This window comes from Pieris napi, chromosome 12 (genome assembly GCF_905475465.1).
Source record: "Pieris napi chromosome 12, ilPieNapi1.2, whole genome shotgun sequence".
Taxonomy (NCBI): domain Eukaryota; kingdom Metazoa; phylum Arthropoda; class Insecta; order Lepidoptera; family Pieridae; genus Pieris; species Pieris napi.
Genome location: NC_062245.1, coordinates 8212717 through 8234396, shown reverse-complemented (window position 1 = coordinate 8234396; position 21680 = coordinate 8212717). Strand labels below are relative to the sequence as shown.

Here is a 21680-nt window from a genome sequence, read left to right as displayed (position 1 = left end):
AATTACAAATTAAGGATAATTTTTTAAAAAAGTTTCACATGGAGAAGAATGTGCAAGAAACTCCATACTTGCTCCTTAATAATTGTTTTTACAATATTTTGTAATTGTACGTAAAGACCATGTACCTAGAATAAAAAACTGCAGAAGATAACTAAATTATTATGTAGGAGCTCACATATTCACAAATATTGCAACTATAGATTTACCATTATGCTTTATAAAAAAATTAATATTGGTAGGACTTATATATTTTGACTGTATGAGTCAAAATATATAAGTCCTACCAACACGAGACCTATAGCTAGATTGTCTTGTTCAAAATCACGCAATAGTTTTCTCTTAAAGATTTATACGTTTTTCAACAATTCGTTATATTCTAATCTTTTTCAATAGATTAATGGAGGCCCACACAAGTAGCGATAAAAGTGTTTACGACCGCGTACAAACTCTACAGCCGTTTACGCCCTTTTATTGACAAATAAACGTTCTTTACGGCCGATGGGCTACGAGATACGTATTAAATCTATTAAATTATTTTATATTTTAATTAAAGATTAATAAATAACATTGTATCGTTTTGGCAAGGTGATTACGAAATGGCCGGATATTTGGTTCAGATTTGCATTAGTACACTGTAACTGTGTAGATCTCTCAATATAGAGAACATAGAGTTGTAGTCAGAACCTTGGAATCGCGTGGAACGAAATCTCATTATTAACTTCGGAATCGCTATTGGAAGTTACAGAGTAAAGCTTTGTTTCTGTTTACGGTAAAAATTGTGAGGAAACCGGCTTCTTAAGTCCATACATTAATTAGATCAAAAGGCATATGATCAAATTGCTTATAAAAAAAGGCGCTACAACCTCTTTTAGGTCTGGGCCTCAGATGTCTGAAACTGTTTCATGATAATTTTTCAATCTAATAGGCAAGTAGGTGTTCAGCCTCTAGTGCCTGACATACGCTGTTGACTTTTTGGGTCTAAGACATGTCGGTTTCCTCACGATGTTTTCCTACATCGAGCGAATGTTAAATGCGCAAATAGAGAGAAAGTCCTATGTGCACAGCCGGGGCTCGAACCTACAACCTCAACTATTTGGTAAAAAAAACAAATTTTTATTTTGTTTTATTTTATTTTTGCTCTTAAATAAATCATGTTAAAATGAGAACAATCAGATACTTATGAAGATATGTACACGTGTGAAATGTAACATGAGAACATAAAAAGGCGCAGCGCTAATCCATGCAACTTCCTCACAATCGAGTAGCCATCAATATCTCAGCACACAACTCACGAGGGGACTCTTTGTAGTCTTTGGACTCCGCTAAGCAACTGCGAATATACACTATAAATATGTATGTAGGAATAGATAAATAACAATAATAGCAAATGCAATCTAAGGCCAAGAAATACAAGATGGCTGACAAAGGGTTGTGGCGCCACAGGTATATCAACAATAATTTCTAAAACGTACCTGTAATTATTTTTATATCCACGATATGTCAGTCATTAATCTATAAACTCATAAATCATTAGTTAATGACTTAGCGTCTGTGAAGACAATTGTTAACCGCAGGGTCGTAAACGTTTTGTTGTTTTACGATTTGGCTCCCGTCTTACTTTTATTGACTACCCTTTGTAACCCAACTCATTGTGGTTAATTTTGATTTGTATAGCGGAAGTATAGATAAAAGATGGACCGCTGAAACCACCCGCTGGAGGGGACCTCCAGGCAAAAGAAACGTAGGAAGACCACAATAGTGATGGGCTGATGGTTTCTGGGTTTCTGGTTTCCGGTTTCTAGGGAGTAATGGATGGAGGTAGCAAAGAACAGATCCAAATAGAAAATTCACGAGGTCTATACCCAATATATGTTGCGAATGCGAAACACGAAGTAAAAATAACTATAACACTTAGTCTAAGTGTATAACAACAAAACTAATGCCCATTTTGTAGGTAATTTTTATAATATGGAAAAATAGTGGTATTATTATTATTATTATAGCGGAAGAGGAACCCTGGGTGTAGTAGGTATATATCAAGTTTTAGACGAAACTTTTATATCCATAAGTAAAATACTATTTGTCTTTTGTTTTCATAGCGTAAAGACAATTTCACAGAAAGAGACAAAGCTTTTACTGTAAGTGATTGTGTGTGTGCTTTGTGAAATGTTTTGTGAGTAGCTCTCTAAGTATCAGAGGATGAGTAACGACTCACCGATACCCTGGTTTTATTTCATATTTAAATAGGGCCAAACCCCTAGTTAACAAAGAAAGAGAAAGCATGTCGATGCAAACCCACAGAGGCCCATAAATATCATTAAACTATGCAATGCACACAATTTTATTGCCTACCTCTAATTCATTGTAGAGGCTAGGGTAACGGATCAAGTGAACCTTATAATACGAAAAAAATCAATAAAAATCATCTTGATGGTACCTACTGTTGGTATTATACTGATCTAAGTATATAAATTTATAATAACTTATATTCTGCATACGTATAATGTGTATTTACAATTTTCTTAACCTACAAAGTAATAATAAAAATAATTAGAAAGAAATTTAAAAAGTTCGGTCTCTGCGAAAGTGTACCTTTAACAATTTCTTTTTTATAAAAAAAAATAGCTTATATATTTATTAATATATAAGACCAAAACCCTATGTGCATATAACATAATTCCATCTCATTATACCTACGTAATACGTACATAAAATCGATCAAAAAATTAACCCATTAAAATACACTATTGAATATTTAAAAATAATATTTATCTGTGTAATTCAAATAATAATTGCAGTCCCTAACGTTAACCAGTTTCTTTTGCTATGGCGTTACGCTGATTTACGGACAGATGTACTATTTTAATAATAAAGATCTTAAAGACACGATAAATTTAAATAAAATGATAACAAATTATGATATAATACATATTGTAATATTTTTTACTATCCACAACAATAATTGTGAGATTATGTAGATTAACAAAGACAGGCAATAAATGACCGCGTTTCTATAAATTCATATTCAAGTGGAATTTTGTATTCCAATTTCAAACATTCGAATCCGTCTTTTCAAAATATTGATCCATAATTTTGAATTCGGAATGTCACAGTGGCAAAGCGTCACTTGACACCACTCTGTTGCATGTGAGCTTTTAAATTGTTTGTTACATTGTAAGATTACCTAATTTTAATAGTGATTTCAATTTAACGCAATTTCTAGTTTGCGACATCATCTGTTAAATATAGTTTTTAGTTGACCAATTATTGAAATCGCTATTCAAATCACATGTTAAGCTTGCAGTTGCGATCACCCCGTACTAAAACCGCTGCATACAAGCGTAACGACTGACAAAAACGCGTATAATAGCAAAAATAAATATAATTTATAGCTTCACGCCGGCTTAACATACAAAAAGACCTATGAGTTATGCACTACATTTGTGTATGATTTTTTTCTATAGTAATAACTTTATATTTATTGCTTTCGTTTTGAATATTCAGTTGTCACGTCACCGGTTGCGTTTTGTGTATATCATGACGTATCCACTATTTATTTTCAGTCTATGAATAATTCTGAAGGGCGATTCTATGGTGCTACACGTGGACTTAGGTACGGAGTTGGTTGCCACGGTTACGATGTTTTTAACAATTAAAAGTTACCATGGTAACCATGGTACTATTTGTGATCCACGTTTTATAAGATCTTCATTCTCCACGTGTGTTTTATAATATAGTTTAGATTTCTTCCCTTTTTTTTTATTTAATTTCACGTGTCATGTCCACATATTACAGATATAGCACCAATTATATAATTTGTATGTCTATTTGTTTGTCCTTATTTTGTCTAAATAAGAAAACGACAGGTATGAGCAATGCAAGGGTAAAAATGTCCTACGATCAATCTGAAGATATGTTTACTTGGTACTTGGTACATAATGGTAATGTATATCTGGTAAATAATATGGTTTCGGTACATAATATCGAAATACTAGGTATTCTAATGGGACTACAATTAGAGGCACCAGTAGCACAAAGATAGCCAATACTTGTGTAAACTTATGATTATAATAATGATAATAAAGTTTATTTTTCTCTTCACAATATTGCATTTTCCGGTTTAGACCGGACCATCGGATGGACCATCTGGTCAGAGAGGCTGGTGCCTTATAATAGGACTATAAAAGGCCTCTAGGCTCCCATCACGGACAGAAAATAATCAAAGAGATGATGACTTACTATGAATAAACTAAAGTAACAAACAAAACAAAATTAAAATAAAAAATGAGTGGTTGTGTGTTTAAGTATGTGTAAGGGTGTGTGATTTAAACACGTGTGAAATAATTTAATTTAAAGTTTTTTATTTACATAATATATACTCAACCACCTAGATAACAGTGCGAGCTTTATCTAAAGTGTTTTCTCTAGTATACTTTACTATGTAATAGTTATCCACTATATATTTTAATAGAACACGGGGCAAACGGGCCGCAGGCTCACCTGACTAACAGAAGGCTCGCAATTACGTTGCCGGTCTTTAAAGAATTGGTACTTTTCTGGACCCTATGTCGAATTGCGTCGGAAATACTTTAGGTTAATAATAAAAAACTAACCGTTATCGTTAGAGTTGAGCCAGCGGTATGAAGGCCTCGGCTGCTGCTTGGAGCGCATCTCTAGCTGCGCTGCCGGTCCACCACTTCGCTCCTCATCTGAAATCAAACGGTGTGTTAGCCACATTGTTACACTGTTTTTAACAACACACCTAATGAAAAACAGAAAAATGCGCAGTAATAATCATAGTTTTTATAGAACAGGGGGCAAACGGGCAGGAGGCTCACCTGATGTTAAGTGATACCGCCCATGGACACTCTCAATGCCAGAAGGCTCTCGAGTGCGTTGCCGGCCTTTTAAGATTGGTACGCTCTTTTCTTGAAGGACCCTAAGTCGAATTGGTTCGGAAATACTTCAGTGGGCAACTGGTTCCACATAGTGGTGGTGCGCGGCAAAAAATGCCTTGAAAAACGCTCAGTTGTGGAACGGCGGACGTCGAGGTGATACGGGTGGAATTTCGTATTCTGCCTCGACGTCCGATGATGAAACTCAAAGTAGTAAAAGTTGTATTTAAAAAATTATATTAATTATTATCTACCCTTCCTTGCTTGCTTAATGTTAGTAAAATAATGACGTCGTAAGCCATACGATAAGTCGTTCTCTTTTGAAGTCAATTGAAAATAACGCTTTGAATTCACCTAATAGAATTTTGAAATATATTATTGATATGAATGTAACACATTCGTTACCCACTTCTTTTAAAATATGTACACGTAATGGGTACGACGGTAGTCTGACCTTTAGCATTTTCTTGCGAATTGAATTACGACTCGTGCATAATACAAACTCGCAAATGTCGTAAAATTTTATTTGAAAATTTAAAAAAATCACAGTATAATAATGTCGGCAATTTGATTTTTATTTATTTAGCCGTCCAGTATTAATCAAATGTATCGTTATAAATCCGCCGCTATCGCTGAATCGCGTCTCGAATTACCACTTTATAACGTTTGATATCAAATTTATGGCCATCGCGCCCCGACCATGTCACATCATCCTCATAAATTCACTGACATATCGTACGACTTCTCAAATCTTATTTATCGAACGATCTTATGCGCATCAGAATAAGACCTCGAATGCCAACAAATAAAAGCGTTTTTTAATTGACTGTCGTTTTTTGAACGACTTTTTGTAATTTATCGAATACTTTGAGAAGGATCGAGATGACGTTTCCATATGTACGTTTTTATCGATTTTATCCATTTATCGTTAACTAAGGTCATTACGTTTTATTGCGATTATTATTTTACTCATCGTAAAAGCTTCTGAATATAAAGTACATATTTTACAATAACTTTAAAAAACAATCATGTCGCAATTGCTCTTGTATTCTACAATACGACGGATAGAATCGCTATATCATCTATATACAGGTTGGTCCAACTAGTGACGTCAATTTTTTTTTTTAGATTCCTGACACCTGGGGATGTACGAAAATACCCCATGTATGTTCCGCGATTTTTGTAGTTATAATTTTTTTGTGATTTTTGAATGTTTGCTGCCAGCGAGGTTTAAAAAATTCATATCTTTTTTTGTTGTAGGTATTTTGCAGATTTTTTTTTGTGAAATGATTGTCTTAAATGTTGTTCAAATAAAAAAAAAACCTCAGTTTCCTAAAATCTTCAGCTTCCTAGTTAAAGCTACTCAAAAAAGGTTTTAAATTTGGGAGTTTAGTTTTTAGCTGGATTTGCCCAAACATACGACTTCAATTTAAAAATACAAAAAGAAGTTTCCATAGCTTCTGGCTAAGTTTAAAAACTGCGCAGGGTTCTAAGCTACCAAAAACATAGATAAAAAATTGTACTTAATTGGTCATTTTTTGTTGTATTCGGCCTTTGAAGGTGTATAGGCTAAAAATCATTGAAGCATTAAAAATTTACTGAAAAAATACTACCTTCCTCCAACTTGAATACATAATATAAAATGATAAAACATAATAAAATAAATATTTGAATACGTCCTGTAAGAAAAAATCACTTCAGTAAAAGATAGGCAGTGCCATTGCGTTTCGCTTGGATCGTTTTGGCGCGGACGTGTTATCTCAGATATCATAAAAATAATCCATAGAAGATTTAAATTTATTTATCCGAAATAAATTTTGAGTAATAACAGTAAATAAATACCATATAAAGGTGACGTTATCTCGTCTCCTTCGATGACTTTCATGCTACTATCTCTTAAATTCCCAGCTTTTAACACTAATTGACACAATAATTTCATTCGTCAATTCCCTTATCTCTATAATATGTGTCTGTGACTTGTTTGTGTCTTTTTATTTTCGTTTTCTGCCAAATATAGAGCACGTCGCAAAATTTATTGTCGCAATTATGCAAATTAACATTTCACGTTTTTAATTAATTAAATTCCATATTTTTATTGAATAGTATTTGCAAACAAAACCGTTATCGTAATTAAATATGTATGTATTAAACATACGTTTTTGAATGTTAAGATAACATTCAGGGTTATTTTAATGAGCTTTTGGATAAATAATTTTCCACTGAATACGTGATAATTTCCTAATATTTTGCTGCACTGCACATTGGGAAATGAAACACTTTACGGAAAGACCTATCTACAATGAACTATGCACTAAATGAGTAAGCTTAGTCTTAGCTTAGTTCTGCACCAGAATATTTTTGCAAGAGGAAATGCTGAAGTATGAATGTAAGAAGCATTTATTGTAAAATTATAATTTTAATAGTTTACGATAGTATGTAAGTTTTGTTTGGGTTTATAAGTAGGTAGTAAATATGAAAACTTACCGCTCAAAGTATTAAACAATATCTTTGAGTCACTCTTATAGAGTACCTACCGTCTCTTTGCCATTTACAGTATATCTTAAGCAAATTCAGTTTAAAACTGAGAGAATTGTCTATTTTGGATATGAATAGTTGCATCTCCTGAAAACTATGCTTAAAGTAAATTTTGTATAAGGTTTTTTTTCTATTGAATTATTGCTAAGTAAAGTTAAACTTAGCTTCATTTGTAAAACATAAACTTGAATATAACACTTTTATTTACGTTTTTGAAGCACCATTTACGCATGTGTTGCGCATCCTGAATATTTTTGCATGTAAGACGGATATATTTAGTTGCACACTGGCTGCGTTCACAATTAAATTATTTATAATTAGTTATATAGAATTGCATTATTTATAAATATAATTAGTTATAAATTGTAAAATATTTTTGTTTAATTTTCATATTAATAAATTTTGTATGGTATTAGTATTAAGTTACCTACTGTAAAAATAGGAAATAAGGAAATAAATAAATAAAATACATATTAGATATAAAAAGATAATATTGTTTTAGCAAGAAATCGTGAACTGCAAAATAAAATTATTTAGCGAATTTAAATATATTTATTAACTTATTATTAATACTAGACAAGCAATTGTTTGATTAAATATCATACAACAAATCCAAGTATCAGTGCGTGTTCCATTCCTTATCAGCTGGTACAGACCATCCGACAATAAAAATCCGTCTGCCATCAAGGGCGTCAACATAAACTCGACACTATAATGTTATTGGTGGTTTTATTTACCACAATTTATGAGTCGAACGAATATGTCGTATTGATTAAGGCTCACTATATATTTATTACGTTTTTATTATAACCTAACGCCTAGTATATAAATTTAAACTTTTTATACTGATGTTTGTTATGTTTTAAATTTATAATACGGTCCATAAAGTTACACATAAAGTAAATATTATAAGATTACTATAAAGTGTTTTATGATTTTTTTTTAATTTGCAAAGTAACTTAGAGTACCTACAAAACACACTAAGTTTAATCATATATATTTTTCTAAATACAGAAGAATATTTTTTCATATATTCAATATAATATATTAAGTGGCTAATTTGGCGCGCTTATTTCTCTTAAAGTTTAATTAAGTTTATTCTTATAAAAAGCTATCCTCGCCACTTTTTATACAATTTAATTCTTACTCCAATACCCTATTTTCCCATAAATCATCGGAAATAGAAAGAGATATCTAATAATGTCAAAATGAGTTGAATAGTAACAATCTGTGCGGCAGGTGGCGGTTGCTCCATATCGGCTGTCAAAAACTTGTAAAATATAGAGTCGGTCGACTCACGGCAGAGTCGTATCTGCGAGATTTATTCCTTGGCCACAATGGGGCGTTTTAATTCTTTTCATGTGCGACAGATTTATGCTGGGCCAGATGCTGATCGGTGACGTTTCACCAATAACTCACTGATTAGAATAACTATGGGGCAAAAAATAGAGGAATTTTAGCTTCAATTGTTTTGTATTTAGCTCTTAGATTTCGATATAGATTGCTGTAATATATAATTCTTATCTAAAACCATCAATTATTTTATTGATTAAAAATGTATCTTGCACTATCGACATTTTTATATGTTCGCAGAGTGAGTCAACAGTAGCGATTTTATGTATTTAATATCATTTATTTTATGATATTTAATTTTTTTACCGTATTGATTTAGTACTGTTAGGAGTGTATGTATTGTTTGAGAATATGTATTTAATAATTTCTTAACTGGGCTCCGGAAACCGAAGAAATCTAAGGCGGCGACTGGCGACTACCCAAATATGAGTAAGTTTCCTTGTAAACAACACGTAAAAGAAAACAATAAACACTAAAGTCAATTGTCAGAATGAATCTGACAAAAGCTTACGAAATTTGCAACACAATATTGCACAATTGCAATAGGGAAACAAAGAAACTGTCAAATACCCATAAATTTGCGTAATGGTTTAAAGAGAAAGGACTTATAGAAATTGGCCAGGTAGCGTAAATACAAAAATGGTTATTTGGTGGTGTTTACTGTTTAATTAAAGTATTAAGGTAGGTATGCAATAAAAGCCGACTTTATGAGTTTAACGTGATTTAATTTGAAAAGTTTTTCACCAATTATAATTACGACTATATAAACACCAAATTGTTGTACGATTGGGATTTCCGAACCAATTCGACTTAGGGTCCTTCAATAAAGGAACGTACCAATTCTTAAAAAGCCGGCAATGCACTTGCGAGCCCACTGGCAATGTTCAGGGGCCGCGGTATTACTTAACATCAGGTGAGCCTCCTGCCCGTTTGCCTCCTATTACATAATATATAAAAAAACATATTAACAGGTTTTCAAAGCTAAAGATTTTGTTATATAATACAGTGTACACTCTTTATAACGTCATTGATTATAACGAAAATCTCTCTCTAACGTAAAAATGTGTTAGCGTGCGACTCTCGTCCCTGAGTTCGTAGGTTCCATCCCCGACTGTGCACCAATGGACTGTCTATGTGCGCATTTAACCGGCAAACCGGCATGCATTACCCAAAAAGTCGACGGCGTGTGTCAGGCATAGGAGGCTGATCACCTACTTGCCTATTAGATTATCAAATGATCATGAAAAGGTTGTAGCGCCACTGATTTATTTTATTTTATAGATATATTCGATTCAAACAAAGCAAATATAAGATTTGGCGCGAAACAACAATTACAGCAAGATGAGTGACGTATTTATTGCGACATAAATCCACGTTTGATTACACATCTACCACCTGAGGTATGTCTGCATTGATTTATCGGGTTTTCTTATTTGCACTATAATTATCACGGCCTTGACGCTGCCGATGGCTATGTCTGATTACTTGGTACAAATATTACAAATAGTTCGTGATATTTTTTATAAATAAAAATTAATCGAATATGCTTAGCTCGAAGAAGGCTGTACGAATTCGAGTATATTTTTTTAAATTCTTGTTCTTTGAGGAAGGTTTTTATGGAGGAAATAATTGGAAGCTTAAAATCGGTATTTTTTTGGAAAAGCGGAAAGCGAATGTTCCATTCGTAAATTATATCGTTGGCATGTAGTTACTAAAAAGGTAGGCTAAGTAAAACAATCATATTAAGGCGAAACGAAGTTCGCGACACCTGTATTAGATATATTATTGTATTAAATATAACCTACATTCAATTCTCAGTGATACAAAGATTGTTTATTTAGTAGGAATTTAGTATAAATAAAAAAATCGGTTGTCTGTAAAGTCAGTTTACTGACGATAATTGAACGTGACAACGTAATAAAAATATATTGATGGAATGGTTGCATTTTAAAAAAAAAATTTTTTTTTTTATTTGTTTGATAGGTATTTTGTATGGATATAGAGAAGGAGGTAAATGGAAATCACAATTGAATTGATCAAGTTACATTTATTTGTACGCATAAATACAATTATGTCAATTTTAAATGGAACGCCTCAGAGCGAGGTAACGCCGCATGAGTCATGTGTTTTCGTGCGTGCAGCCGGCTCCATCAAATTATAAGACGTTGTCACGTCAAAAACGTACGCAAGTTTCGCAACTAAAACCTCAATATTATGCAAATGCAATCTGAAATCCTATACCTATCTGAATCTGCCAGTAAATTGCCATCGATTGAAAATCCGTCAGCCGAATGTATCGTGATGTCATTGTCCACCATTTTGGTTATACATATAATTTGACGCGGCGACGGCTTTGACAGACGACATTTAATTACCGACCCCTCATTACCTGGATATCGGATATTGATATGACGTAATTTAAAACAGCCGACACGATATGTAAACCTACGACATACTATAAGTTACATTTAGAGTTTACGATAATATTCAAACTATTTGGATTAATAGTTCTCAAGGGACAAATTTATTTGATATAAACTCGAACAAAACTAATTCCTAGGTTAAAACAATATAAACGGAGTACCTACTACTAGATAACCTTGAAATTCACCTAGTTGATTGTTTGAGATTTTTTTATACCTAATAAATAAATATTTTAATACAATTATGGCAATCAACAGTTTGATACTTTGACAGTAAACGTCTTATGTAAACAGTTAAAAAGAGCTGTTTTATACAATCTCTATTTAAACTTGTACTGTACTGAGTTGAAATATACATAGCTAAAAAAAATAGTAGGTACAACAGTTAGCAGGTTTTTTTTATACGACAAAAGGAAATCGGAACGACATCGTATTGTATAAATGTTGATAATTTATGTAGCTTTCAAAAATATGCAGCTGATTCGCGAAAGTTTTTATTAAACCTTAATTAAGATCATACTCGGGCGTGATTAATTTGCCTCCAGTATTGATGATTAAAATGTCAAAAAATTTCGAAGGATGTCCCTATAATTATTTCGTCAATACTTAATAAGGTATTCAATCACTGATATCAGCTATTTAAATACTGAACCTACCAAAACGAAACAATTATTGTTTCTATGGGAATCGAAACTAGGGCTTCCCTTCGGGACTAACATTATTCTCTTTTATTAACATAACTTTTACACATTAAAAGAAAACACTTTTTTAACGGATTGAAGTTTGTATTATTATAAATTAAATATTAACAATCCGCGAAAATAGAGGACACCGTGAGTCATTTCTGCAAAACCCATCATCTTTTAGTAAATATCAACTCCGGGTAAATAAATACAGATAATATAACATTTTCTACAGCTGTGATACTTTTTGACATTCAACACCTTTTGTCTTCAGTCACCGTGACCACGCACGCTGTAAAGCACGCGAAACGTCGGAAAAATTTAAAATTATGTTAAATAATTATAAGTTCAATACATAGCTTCAATCCGTTAATAAAGTGTTTTATTTAACTAACATTATTCTTTTATTTAGACCTTGGAGAAATACAGTACAATTAAAATGTTTAAAGAAAGTATAAAGAACTTCCATAGCGCTAAATCACCTGCATCATCACATACATACCTTCACTTTCACACCACACACAGGACAGCCAAATTAGGTACTACGTATTTAATAATTTGTATTGATTTTTTCCTTTCGTAAATATTTGAAGAGCAATGTTGGCCTAGTGGCTTCGGTGTGCGACTCTCATACCTGAAGTCGTAGGTTCGATCCCCGGCTGTGCACCAATGGAGTTTCTTTCTATGTGCGCATTTAACATTTGCTTGAACGGTGAAGAAAAACATCGTGAGGAAACCGACATGTCTTAGACCCAAAAAGTCGACTACCTTTTTCATTTCATGTATTCCTTTTGATATATGTTTAGTTTAATTGTTTTTTGTTGTATAAGTTTATGTTTATAGTAGAATTACGAATACATAAATAAAATGGAGGGCAACTGGTGGTCTTATCGCTTTCAACCATTGTGAGAAAAGAAAACATAATTACACAAGTTATAAATTAATTAGACAAAAAATGAAACAAAACAAACCAATTAAAACATGTGTAGACTATAGAAAAAGTAAAATAATTTTTGTAAATGAATTCGAATACACCTAAATCACACTAATTGTCATTGTAAATTTCATGAAAATCTAAAAACAATAAACTTACTAATGAGATTATTCAGGAAACCTATTAAACCTTCCCATGTTAGTCTAGATACTAAATCAAAGTCAATGAATCGATGGAACAAAATTACAACACGATTGTCCTAATTTAAGAATCAGTTTGTAGGTCGCTGCAATATACGTAGGGCTGCCCAAAGTGTTAATTTAATCCGAGACAAATGACTGCATAAATTCTTGTATAAAAAACTAGTGGCAACCTTATAAAAATTTCTGTATGTTGCGTGATCATTGGTTTTTTCTAATAGCCTGTTGTATCCGACACATGCTGTCGACTTCTTGAGACTAAGACATGGTTTATTTACGCTGTTTTCCAGTAAGGCACTGCTAAAAGCCCCAAAGTCACTGGGGCACAGCCGGGTTTTGAACCTACGACCTGGTACATATACAAGATTACAATCAAAATCAATTGTTTTTACTCATTGAAAGTAGGCTGCTGGTTAAATGGGATCTGATGCAGTTTTTTTTGGCAGACCTTTTTGTTATTATTTATTATGCTTTTAAGCTTTAATTCTATTTGAACACCAAATGACTGTTATTATTCAATTAAACAATTTTTATTTCCATTTGAACAAATGTAGGGCACAGCCCTAAACAACTCAATGCGTAATAATTTAAAATGAATGTCCTATCACCTGTCAGCGACACCTAGTGGTGAGTGGCACTAGTGCTCATTAGAGCTCTATTATATACCTACTAACCTATTTTCTATGATACCAAATTGTTTAAACATATTTTACAACGTAAAAATTTAATAATAACAAGTACTAGAAATACCAGTACACGTCAACCAAAGGTACTTTAATCTTTTTTTTTTATTGAACAATCGGGCAGGAGGCTCACCTGATGTTAAGTGGTACCTGCCCTTGGACACTCTCAATGTCAAAGGGCTCGCGAGTGCGTTGTCGGCTTTTCAAAAAACCTTGAAATCACAGGGGGAAATCCCAGAGAGCCTAGTTAGAAGATTGAAAAGGACATTTTCACATCACACAGTTTCTTCCCCTTTATAGAGACTGTAAGTAGTTTTGAACACTAATTTTAAATATAATTTTTAGTAAATTACTTAAATGGTAATGTTAATTGTGCAGAGACAATTTATAAAAAATTGCGAGCAATCTGACTGATTAGCGAAATAAAATCCGACCAACAACTTTCCAACAAGTATAACCAGAGTCCTACGCATTAACCGCAAGTCATGTGCAAAGAAAACCTGCCTCTATACCCTTAACTAAAACTTACTACCGTCCATAGAATATTGCATTTGCGAATGAAAATATAGCAGCATTACAAAATGAGGCAAAATTATGATGGATGCTGATGCCTCGTTTCTTGCTAATAAGTTGGTAACAGTGCAAAAGCAACCGTACTATATTATCATAAGGTTAATTTCAAAGGGGCATAGATTAAAGAATCAATCGGATACGTCAGTCGGCTCGCGTCGCGCAATGCGACACTGAATGTCTCAAACGTATCTATTTCACGTATTGTACACAGATTAAAAGCTATTGTAGGCCACGCCATGTTTTCTAAGTCGTACCCGTTTACCGTTTATGAAGGACAAGCATAAAGTCTCTGATTTATAGAGATTGAGTAATTATACAATTTGAATATGCATAAACGTGAAACGAAGAGGTATTGTAGCTGTTTTGAATAAATAGAATACTAACGAGAGCAATAAAATAAGCAAAATTCTTTTGCTTATTAATTTTATCTGATCTTAGATGGGCATCATTTGAATAGCACTTTTAAAGCATTCTGTTAATTAAGATTTAAATTCGTTGAAACTGCCACTTGTTTTAACATTTACAGTCTACCAACCCAAAACAATTGTTTCGCCTCAAATCCAGTACTGCCAACTTCTTATATCTGTTCGTTGACCATTATAATTGATGCGAATTAGAACAAATATATATGTAGGAACAACATTCGTTATCAAGGTACGGTAATATTTTGAGGTCTGCAATTTCCTGCTGAGATTCCGCATCTAGTTGTTGATCTATGACAGCGCATATCATGACATCTGATATGAAACCCACTCACATATTTCAAACGGACAGACAAATTGTCCGCGAGCCTGTATAGCGAGATTATCTACTATCCTGTAATAAAACTATCAATAAAATTGTACTTTCTAGTGGATACTGCATTCTGCTTGTTGCTCGGTAATTGGGTAGTATCATTCAACTTCCCTGGACCACTTTTAATATGTTTCGGGAACTGGAACATATCTTAATATATATAAATTACGCGTCACGTTGTTTGTTCGCTATCCTAAATCGATTTTAAACAAATGTGCACACCGTGTCCAGTTTGATCTAACTTAAAAGATAGGATAGCTTACATATATATAATTATACTGTACGTTTGTATGTCAACGAACTCCTCTTAAACGGCTGGACCGATTTAAATGATTTTTTTGTATGCCTGTGGGTGGAGCACTGGATGGTTTAGATTCACAAATCCACCCGGCAGATGGCGCTGCAATCGTCACTTTCATAGTTTGTTTAATATCCTAATCGCTTGAAATATCATGTTGGACAACGTCTGTCGGGTCCGCGAATTATAATATAAAGATTATATATATCTACTAGTGGACCCGACAGACGTTGTCCTGCATGATATTTCAAGCGATTAGTAAAGCAAAGTATGAAAGTACCGACTGCAGCGCCATCTGGCGGGCTGATTTGTGAATCTAAACCATTCCCAGATCCCCTTGAACACACACAAAAAAATTCATCAAAATCGGTCCAGTCGTTTGAGAGAAGTTCAGTGACATACACACTCACAGAAGAATTATATATATAAAGATATATAATAGAAATATAATTCTAATTCTATAAAAAAAATTGTAAAGAGAGTTTGTAATTCTGTTTGTGGAATGTGTGTGAAGTACTGATTCTTACTTAGTTTCATAATAGTTTAAAATAATATTGAACCAATTTTTGGCGCTGAGCAAATGATGCTTCTTTGTGAAGAAAACGTAATTAAAAGTATGTAGATAATATTATATGAATTGATGAATAAAAGCAATGTTGGCAGAAGCATTAGCCATGCTAAGAAATATATGATGATGATAAGAAAATATATGAATTATAAAATAAATGGTCGCTTCAAGACGTACAAATCAGCATTGCGACCAGACAATTGAGATTCATGTCGCATCAATAAGGGCCTGAGTGATGTCACTTCTGACACTATTGACGCGTTACACTTATTAATTTATTGTTTTTAAATTCTCTGAAATGCATTTATCATGATAATGGTACGGTGACAGCCTTTGTCGTTGAAATATAGGAATTCATAAATAAATTATTTGTAACACCCGAGTCCAAATAACTATCTATAATAATCATTTAATTTTTCTATAGAAAACACACAAACCCGTACTTTCACACCATCACAGAACACACCGAATTAAGTATTAATTAGTTTAATAATTTTTATTGACTTCTTTTCTTTCGTAAATGTTTGAACTTTGAACCTTTTTGTATATAATATATTATGTATTCCATCTTGATGTATGAGTACGAAATAAATAAAAACAATTGAATGGAAACAAAAGTGACACTGATTAACATTTACATAAGTACATACACCTTTTTTTATTATTTTAATTAAATATCTTCCGTCTGTAGCATGAGCGTAATTTCGTGTATTGCCAAGACATACTTAGACTATGATGAATTATTCGCAAACACCTTCCTCCCTTCCGAATTGCGCCATCTACTGCCAACCATAAATAGGTTTTGAATTAATTGCCTTACAGACATACGCGGCCAGGTTCATATGATAAAATCCAAAAGTCTAAGAGTTATATATTATATCATTCTGATAGCCAATTGTTTTGGTTAAGTAATTCATGTTGGCACTTTTATCGGTTTCATGATAATTGCTTGCATTATACTATTCGTGATAGTGGTCGATAAACAAACAACAAATGATTGAAATAAACAAATTAGCGTACATATAAAAATATAAAAAGCGGTGACGTCCCTACAAAATGGCACTTTTGAACGTTAAATAAAATATAAAGATGATTCTAGTTGCCCCTTCCAAAGGTAGTTTCGTGTGGAGAAGAATGGGCAAGAAACTCCACACTTACTCTTTTAAAAGAGGTTTTACAAAATTTTGTAAATAATTATGTGACGACAATTTACTCCTACTATAAAACTACAATACTAATAATATAAATAGGCACAAAGTATTCCTTAAGTTAAAAAGTATGTGTTTATTGTATTCGCTCTTCTGATGGTAGCTTTCTCTAGGTATATATATATGCCTATGTAGTATGTTGTAGGGACGGCACCACTTTTTGTGTTTTCGTATGTACGTAATTTTTTTTTGTTTTTATCATATTATTTGTGTAAGCAATAAAACATGTCCATACTAAGACGGTTACAGGAAAAAAATGACTGCTTCACGACTGATTTGAGCGCGACCGCCGCTGTGAAAACCGCTGTGGGAGTTCGAAAAGTGAGTTACAGAACCGCAAGGCTGACCTCGAGGCTGATCCCCTACTTGCTGGACCGATCAAGCATATTTTTTTAGCATCGAAACCTTTCTGTATAGTATAGTATGCATCATGCGTTGCTTCGAGGCCTGGTGTCATTACAATTTAAAGGTATGTTGGACTATAAAACTTTTATAGTCATATTATATATAGTCCGACCAATCAGCTGCTCTCAATCCATTACTGGCATTATGATTGAACGGGTATTTACACAAAAGCTATAAAATGTAATGTTTATTTCTCAAGTAGAGGATTATTCGTATAAGTATTTAATTAACGAAAAATAAATATTATAAAAATATTAAGCTATGCCTAGTTTGTTTTAATGAATCTTTTCGATTCTGTTTAATGAAATAATTTAAATGAACGTTGAGTATGCAAGATCAATTTTACATAATTTCCTATGAACAGTGATATTGATAAAAAAAACAGTTGCCATATCAGAAAATTAATTACAAAAAATTAATAACAGGAAATTGCGGCTAATTTTTGACAGACTATCATAATATGGCTCAACATTAATTTAAATTTAATTTTATTAAAGAGCACAGGTGCAAAATACAGCGGTGGATCCTGTTCTATAAGTATTTGCAGTCTAATTGTCTTCAGTCAATCAATCAATTGTCCAATGACACTCTTTATGGTGTCCTGCATTATTTTATTAAAATAATTACTTCAATTTTTAACGAATGAACGGCTAGTCTAATGCTTTGACTGACATTTCGTTTTCTTATACAACGTTTTATGGTATATTCCACGGCAACAGGATAAAAAAAACAGCAGTTTTCAGCCAAATCGGTTCAGCCGTTCTTAAGTTATAAATAGTGGAGCTAACACGACTCTTGAATATATATAGATGATATACTACTTACTTCGGCCGAGTTAAGCTACAATGTAAAACTTATATTGTTATAGCTTTCCACTAATTTTACTTATTAGGTGGTCTTTTGGTTGCATGGTCATGTTATTTTTTAATCAAATTAAAATATCAATCACGAGTATGTCATTGACATGGTCATCTCACGTCAAATCTTTGCCGCAATAACTCAATCAATATTTCGTCTGTCATCAATACATTTGACGAATGACACAACAAATTAATTTATAGCGAGCAGCTGTTTTATAATTGCTTCGTTAATTGAATGTTTAATGTTAATATTAAAGTAGCCTGTATGTAAATGTCAACAGCTAACATGAGTGTCATAAAATTGTTTTTATAAGATGTTGTAAAACAGGAATAACATACTTGATAAAACGCTCTGACAAGATCTACTATTAACCGTTAAGTAATAAATTCTACGGGAATGACACCTAGTAATAACACAATTCAATTAACATTTTGGCGGCTAGGAGTTTCTTCGATAAGGCGTTTATTCTTAAATTTCGCATTCCAAATTCAAAAACTATTCCAAAAAATAGTTTCTATATAATGTAGCAAACTGGAAGGAATACGAAGAATATAATCTGTGCATAGATTAAAAATCATTTTTAACAAAATACAGGTGCTTGAAAGATCAACAAACGAGAGCTTAGATAATCTTAAAGTTTTTATATATAATATAATTGTCGATGTTTTCAAAATCAAACTTAACATACCACAAATCAATACACAAGTTGCAGCAATAATGCCGAGACAACAATATGTAAAATAAGTACAAAAGTATGGCTCATCTCATGGCTTGCTCGTTTTTCCAACCGCTAGCTTCATATCCGGAGCCTCCGTCATATTGAACGCTCCTTTATCGGGCCTCAGATGGGGCCCCAATTTCTTATGACACCGGTATCAAGATCACCTCCAATAATATTTTGTTTTCTATGTAGCAGAAGAAGCATATACATTTTTTCAATGTTGGCTAATCAATTTACAGACCCTCACAGTGGGCCAACTTCTTAAAGTGGCGTGGGACGTGTGGTGGTCGGTTCGTGAGGTACCCTGGACTCACAAAAATGCAAAATCCCCATTTGCTCACTATGGACGGGCGGTAGGGTAACAGTTTCCCTTAATCTCTCGTCAAGCGCTACGAGAGCCCAACATCCGAGTTGCCCAATCCAGTACGAAGGTCACAATGGAGTATGTGTGTTCACCGTGTCCCAGGACTGGCGCGCTTAACTAATTATTCTTTTATAAAATTAATTGTTGTCAATTGTCAAAATATCACTGTCAAGCAAGCAAGCTAGCTAGCGTTTCAATTAAATCTGTAACACCATAACAGGGCCTCAAGGTCGCTCAGTCCAGCCCCTGCTGTGCTTATGTTGTCTTTATCTAAAGACTATGGACTATAAAGTCTTGACAGAGGGGTGCGTTCGCGAAAATGTGCAGTTAAAACGTAAAAAGGGAGCGAATGTGAGTTTAATGAAAGCGACGCCGGCCTCGCCGTGTTTCAGGACATGCATGATTTATTGAACATTTTCATATACTTTTCGTTTACACTCTAGGGGCTGTGGCGTCTTCGAAGGATTATTTAATATAGTGATTAACTATTGTACATTCGCCTCGAAAAGAAGTTATCGCAGTAGATCGATATTATTACATGTTATTTTATGAGATAAATGCTTTGAATAAAAATAAAGGATAAGAAGAACTTATCGTGACTGGCAATATTAAGGGCATCAGACCTTGAGGCAGATCCCCTAGTCGATCCTAAACGTCGACTAAGTAAAGGCCCTTACTGGTCTTACCATCATCCAGGCGCAGAAGCTTTTGAAAGACGGAAGAGTGGAGGAAGTTGTGGCACTAACGCGACCTTAAAAAATAAAAACCGGGACTGAAGAAGGCACTCCTAATAGCGCTTCTAATCTCAATGCAAGGATTTCGTGTATTCGAAATACATAATTTTAGTTTCATAAATTTTGAAGAGGGTGATCTAAAATATTTGAACTCGGCCGATCGTCACATTATTTGATTGTCTTACTGCTTTGTTTCACTCGGATAGTGTTGGACGCGTTTATTTATTTATTTTGGACGCTATTACCATTTTGCCAATTGCATTTGTTAGTAATTACGTCCTCAATTATATAATTTTGTAGTAAGTATTTTGGTGCGTTTTCTGTCTATTGTAAGGCACCTTGCCTTCAGTAGGGTTTTTTTTATATACGTAGAACAAGGGGCAAACGGGCACGAGGCTCATCTGCTGTTAAGTGATACCCCGCCGCCCATGGACACTCAATGCCAGAGGGCTCGCGAGTGCGTTGCCGGCCTTATAATCGGTATCAGGTTATCAAAGCAAATCAAACCTACCTTACCCTAATCTTCAGTTTCCACACATATTTGAAACGCCAGTAACAGATAAAATAGTTCCAAATATCTAACAAGACGTGGCCTTTCAAATCGCAAAATCCAGAAAAAGCTAAATGTTTTGAGACGCGGATGTTTTAGACAGCGAGTCGCCGTGATAGCCGAAAGGGTTGGGACTAGGGCTGGCACAATTTTACTACAATAAAATTTAAAATAATATTTTAAGTAAAATAATGTGTGTAATTTATTATTATTTGTTTTATACATGTGTCTTTACTATAAGTTCATGGAACATTACGATCTAACCTAATTTACTTAGTTATTAGGATTTTTAACATAAGTAAGTGTCCAATAACACTACTTACAGCTCTGTAAGAGACACTCTGTTCTTGTGATTTGTAATTTATAATAGTAATTATTAATTTTATACCTCATTGCAGACATAATATACAAGAAGACCATATTATTAGCGGCATTAGATATTGCTAACAGTATGCGATATCGTCTTGGTAATTGAAATACATATATAACAAAAGTGCAACGATTTAACCTCTAACGAAAACAATGATAAAATGCTAGTTGGCAATGCAGGAGTCTAGATCGCTAGTTTTAGTTTGCCTGTTATAGGCATAATACAATAACATTGTTTATTCAATACGTTAAGCTTTTTTAAGTTATTGCCAGTGTTTTTTCCTTGCTAGTTTGTAATTTCTATGTTCTATTTTAATTTATGTGTTGTAACGTCATACTTTCATGTATTTTTAAGCATGCGCGTGTTATATAAATAAATAAGAGTTACAAATTTAAAAAAAAACACAATAATGGTATGATTTTGTATCAATAATTGTTACTACACTTCACCACAGAAATCATTAAAAGTTTGATCAAATATTATTCTAGAATAATTCATTTTATTTTGAATTACTCTCTTTAGAACAT

General features: G+C 33.2%; 1 protein-coding gene across 1 annotated transcript in view; it reads right to left on the bottom strand.

Annotated features, from left to right (window-relative positions):
* LOC125054788 (protein tiptop-like) overlaps positions 1-21680 on the bottom strand; it is a 219479-nt gene that overhangs the window by 164326 nt on the left and 33473 nt on the right. The window contains exon 3 of the mRNA XM_047656886.1: positions 4614-4709. Coding sequence (XP_047512842.1) covers positions 4614-4671 — 58 coding nt within the window. The 5' untranslated portion in view covers positions 4672-4709. The remainder of the gene's footprint in view (positions 1-4613; positions 4710-21680) is intronic.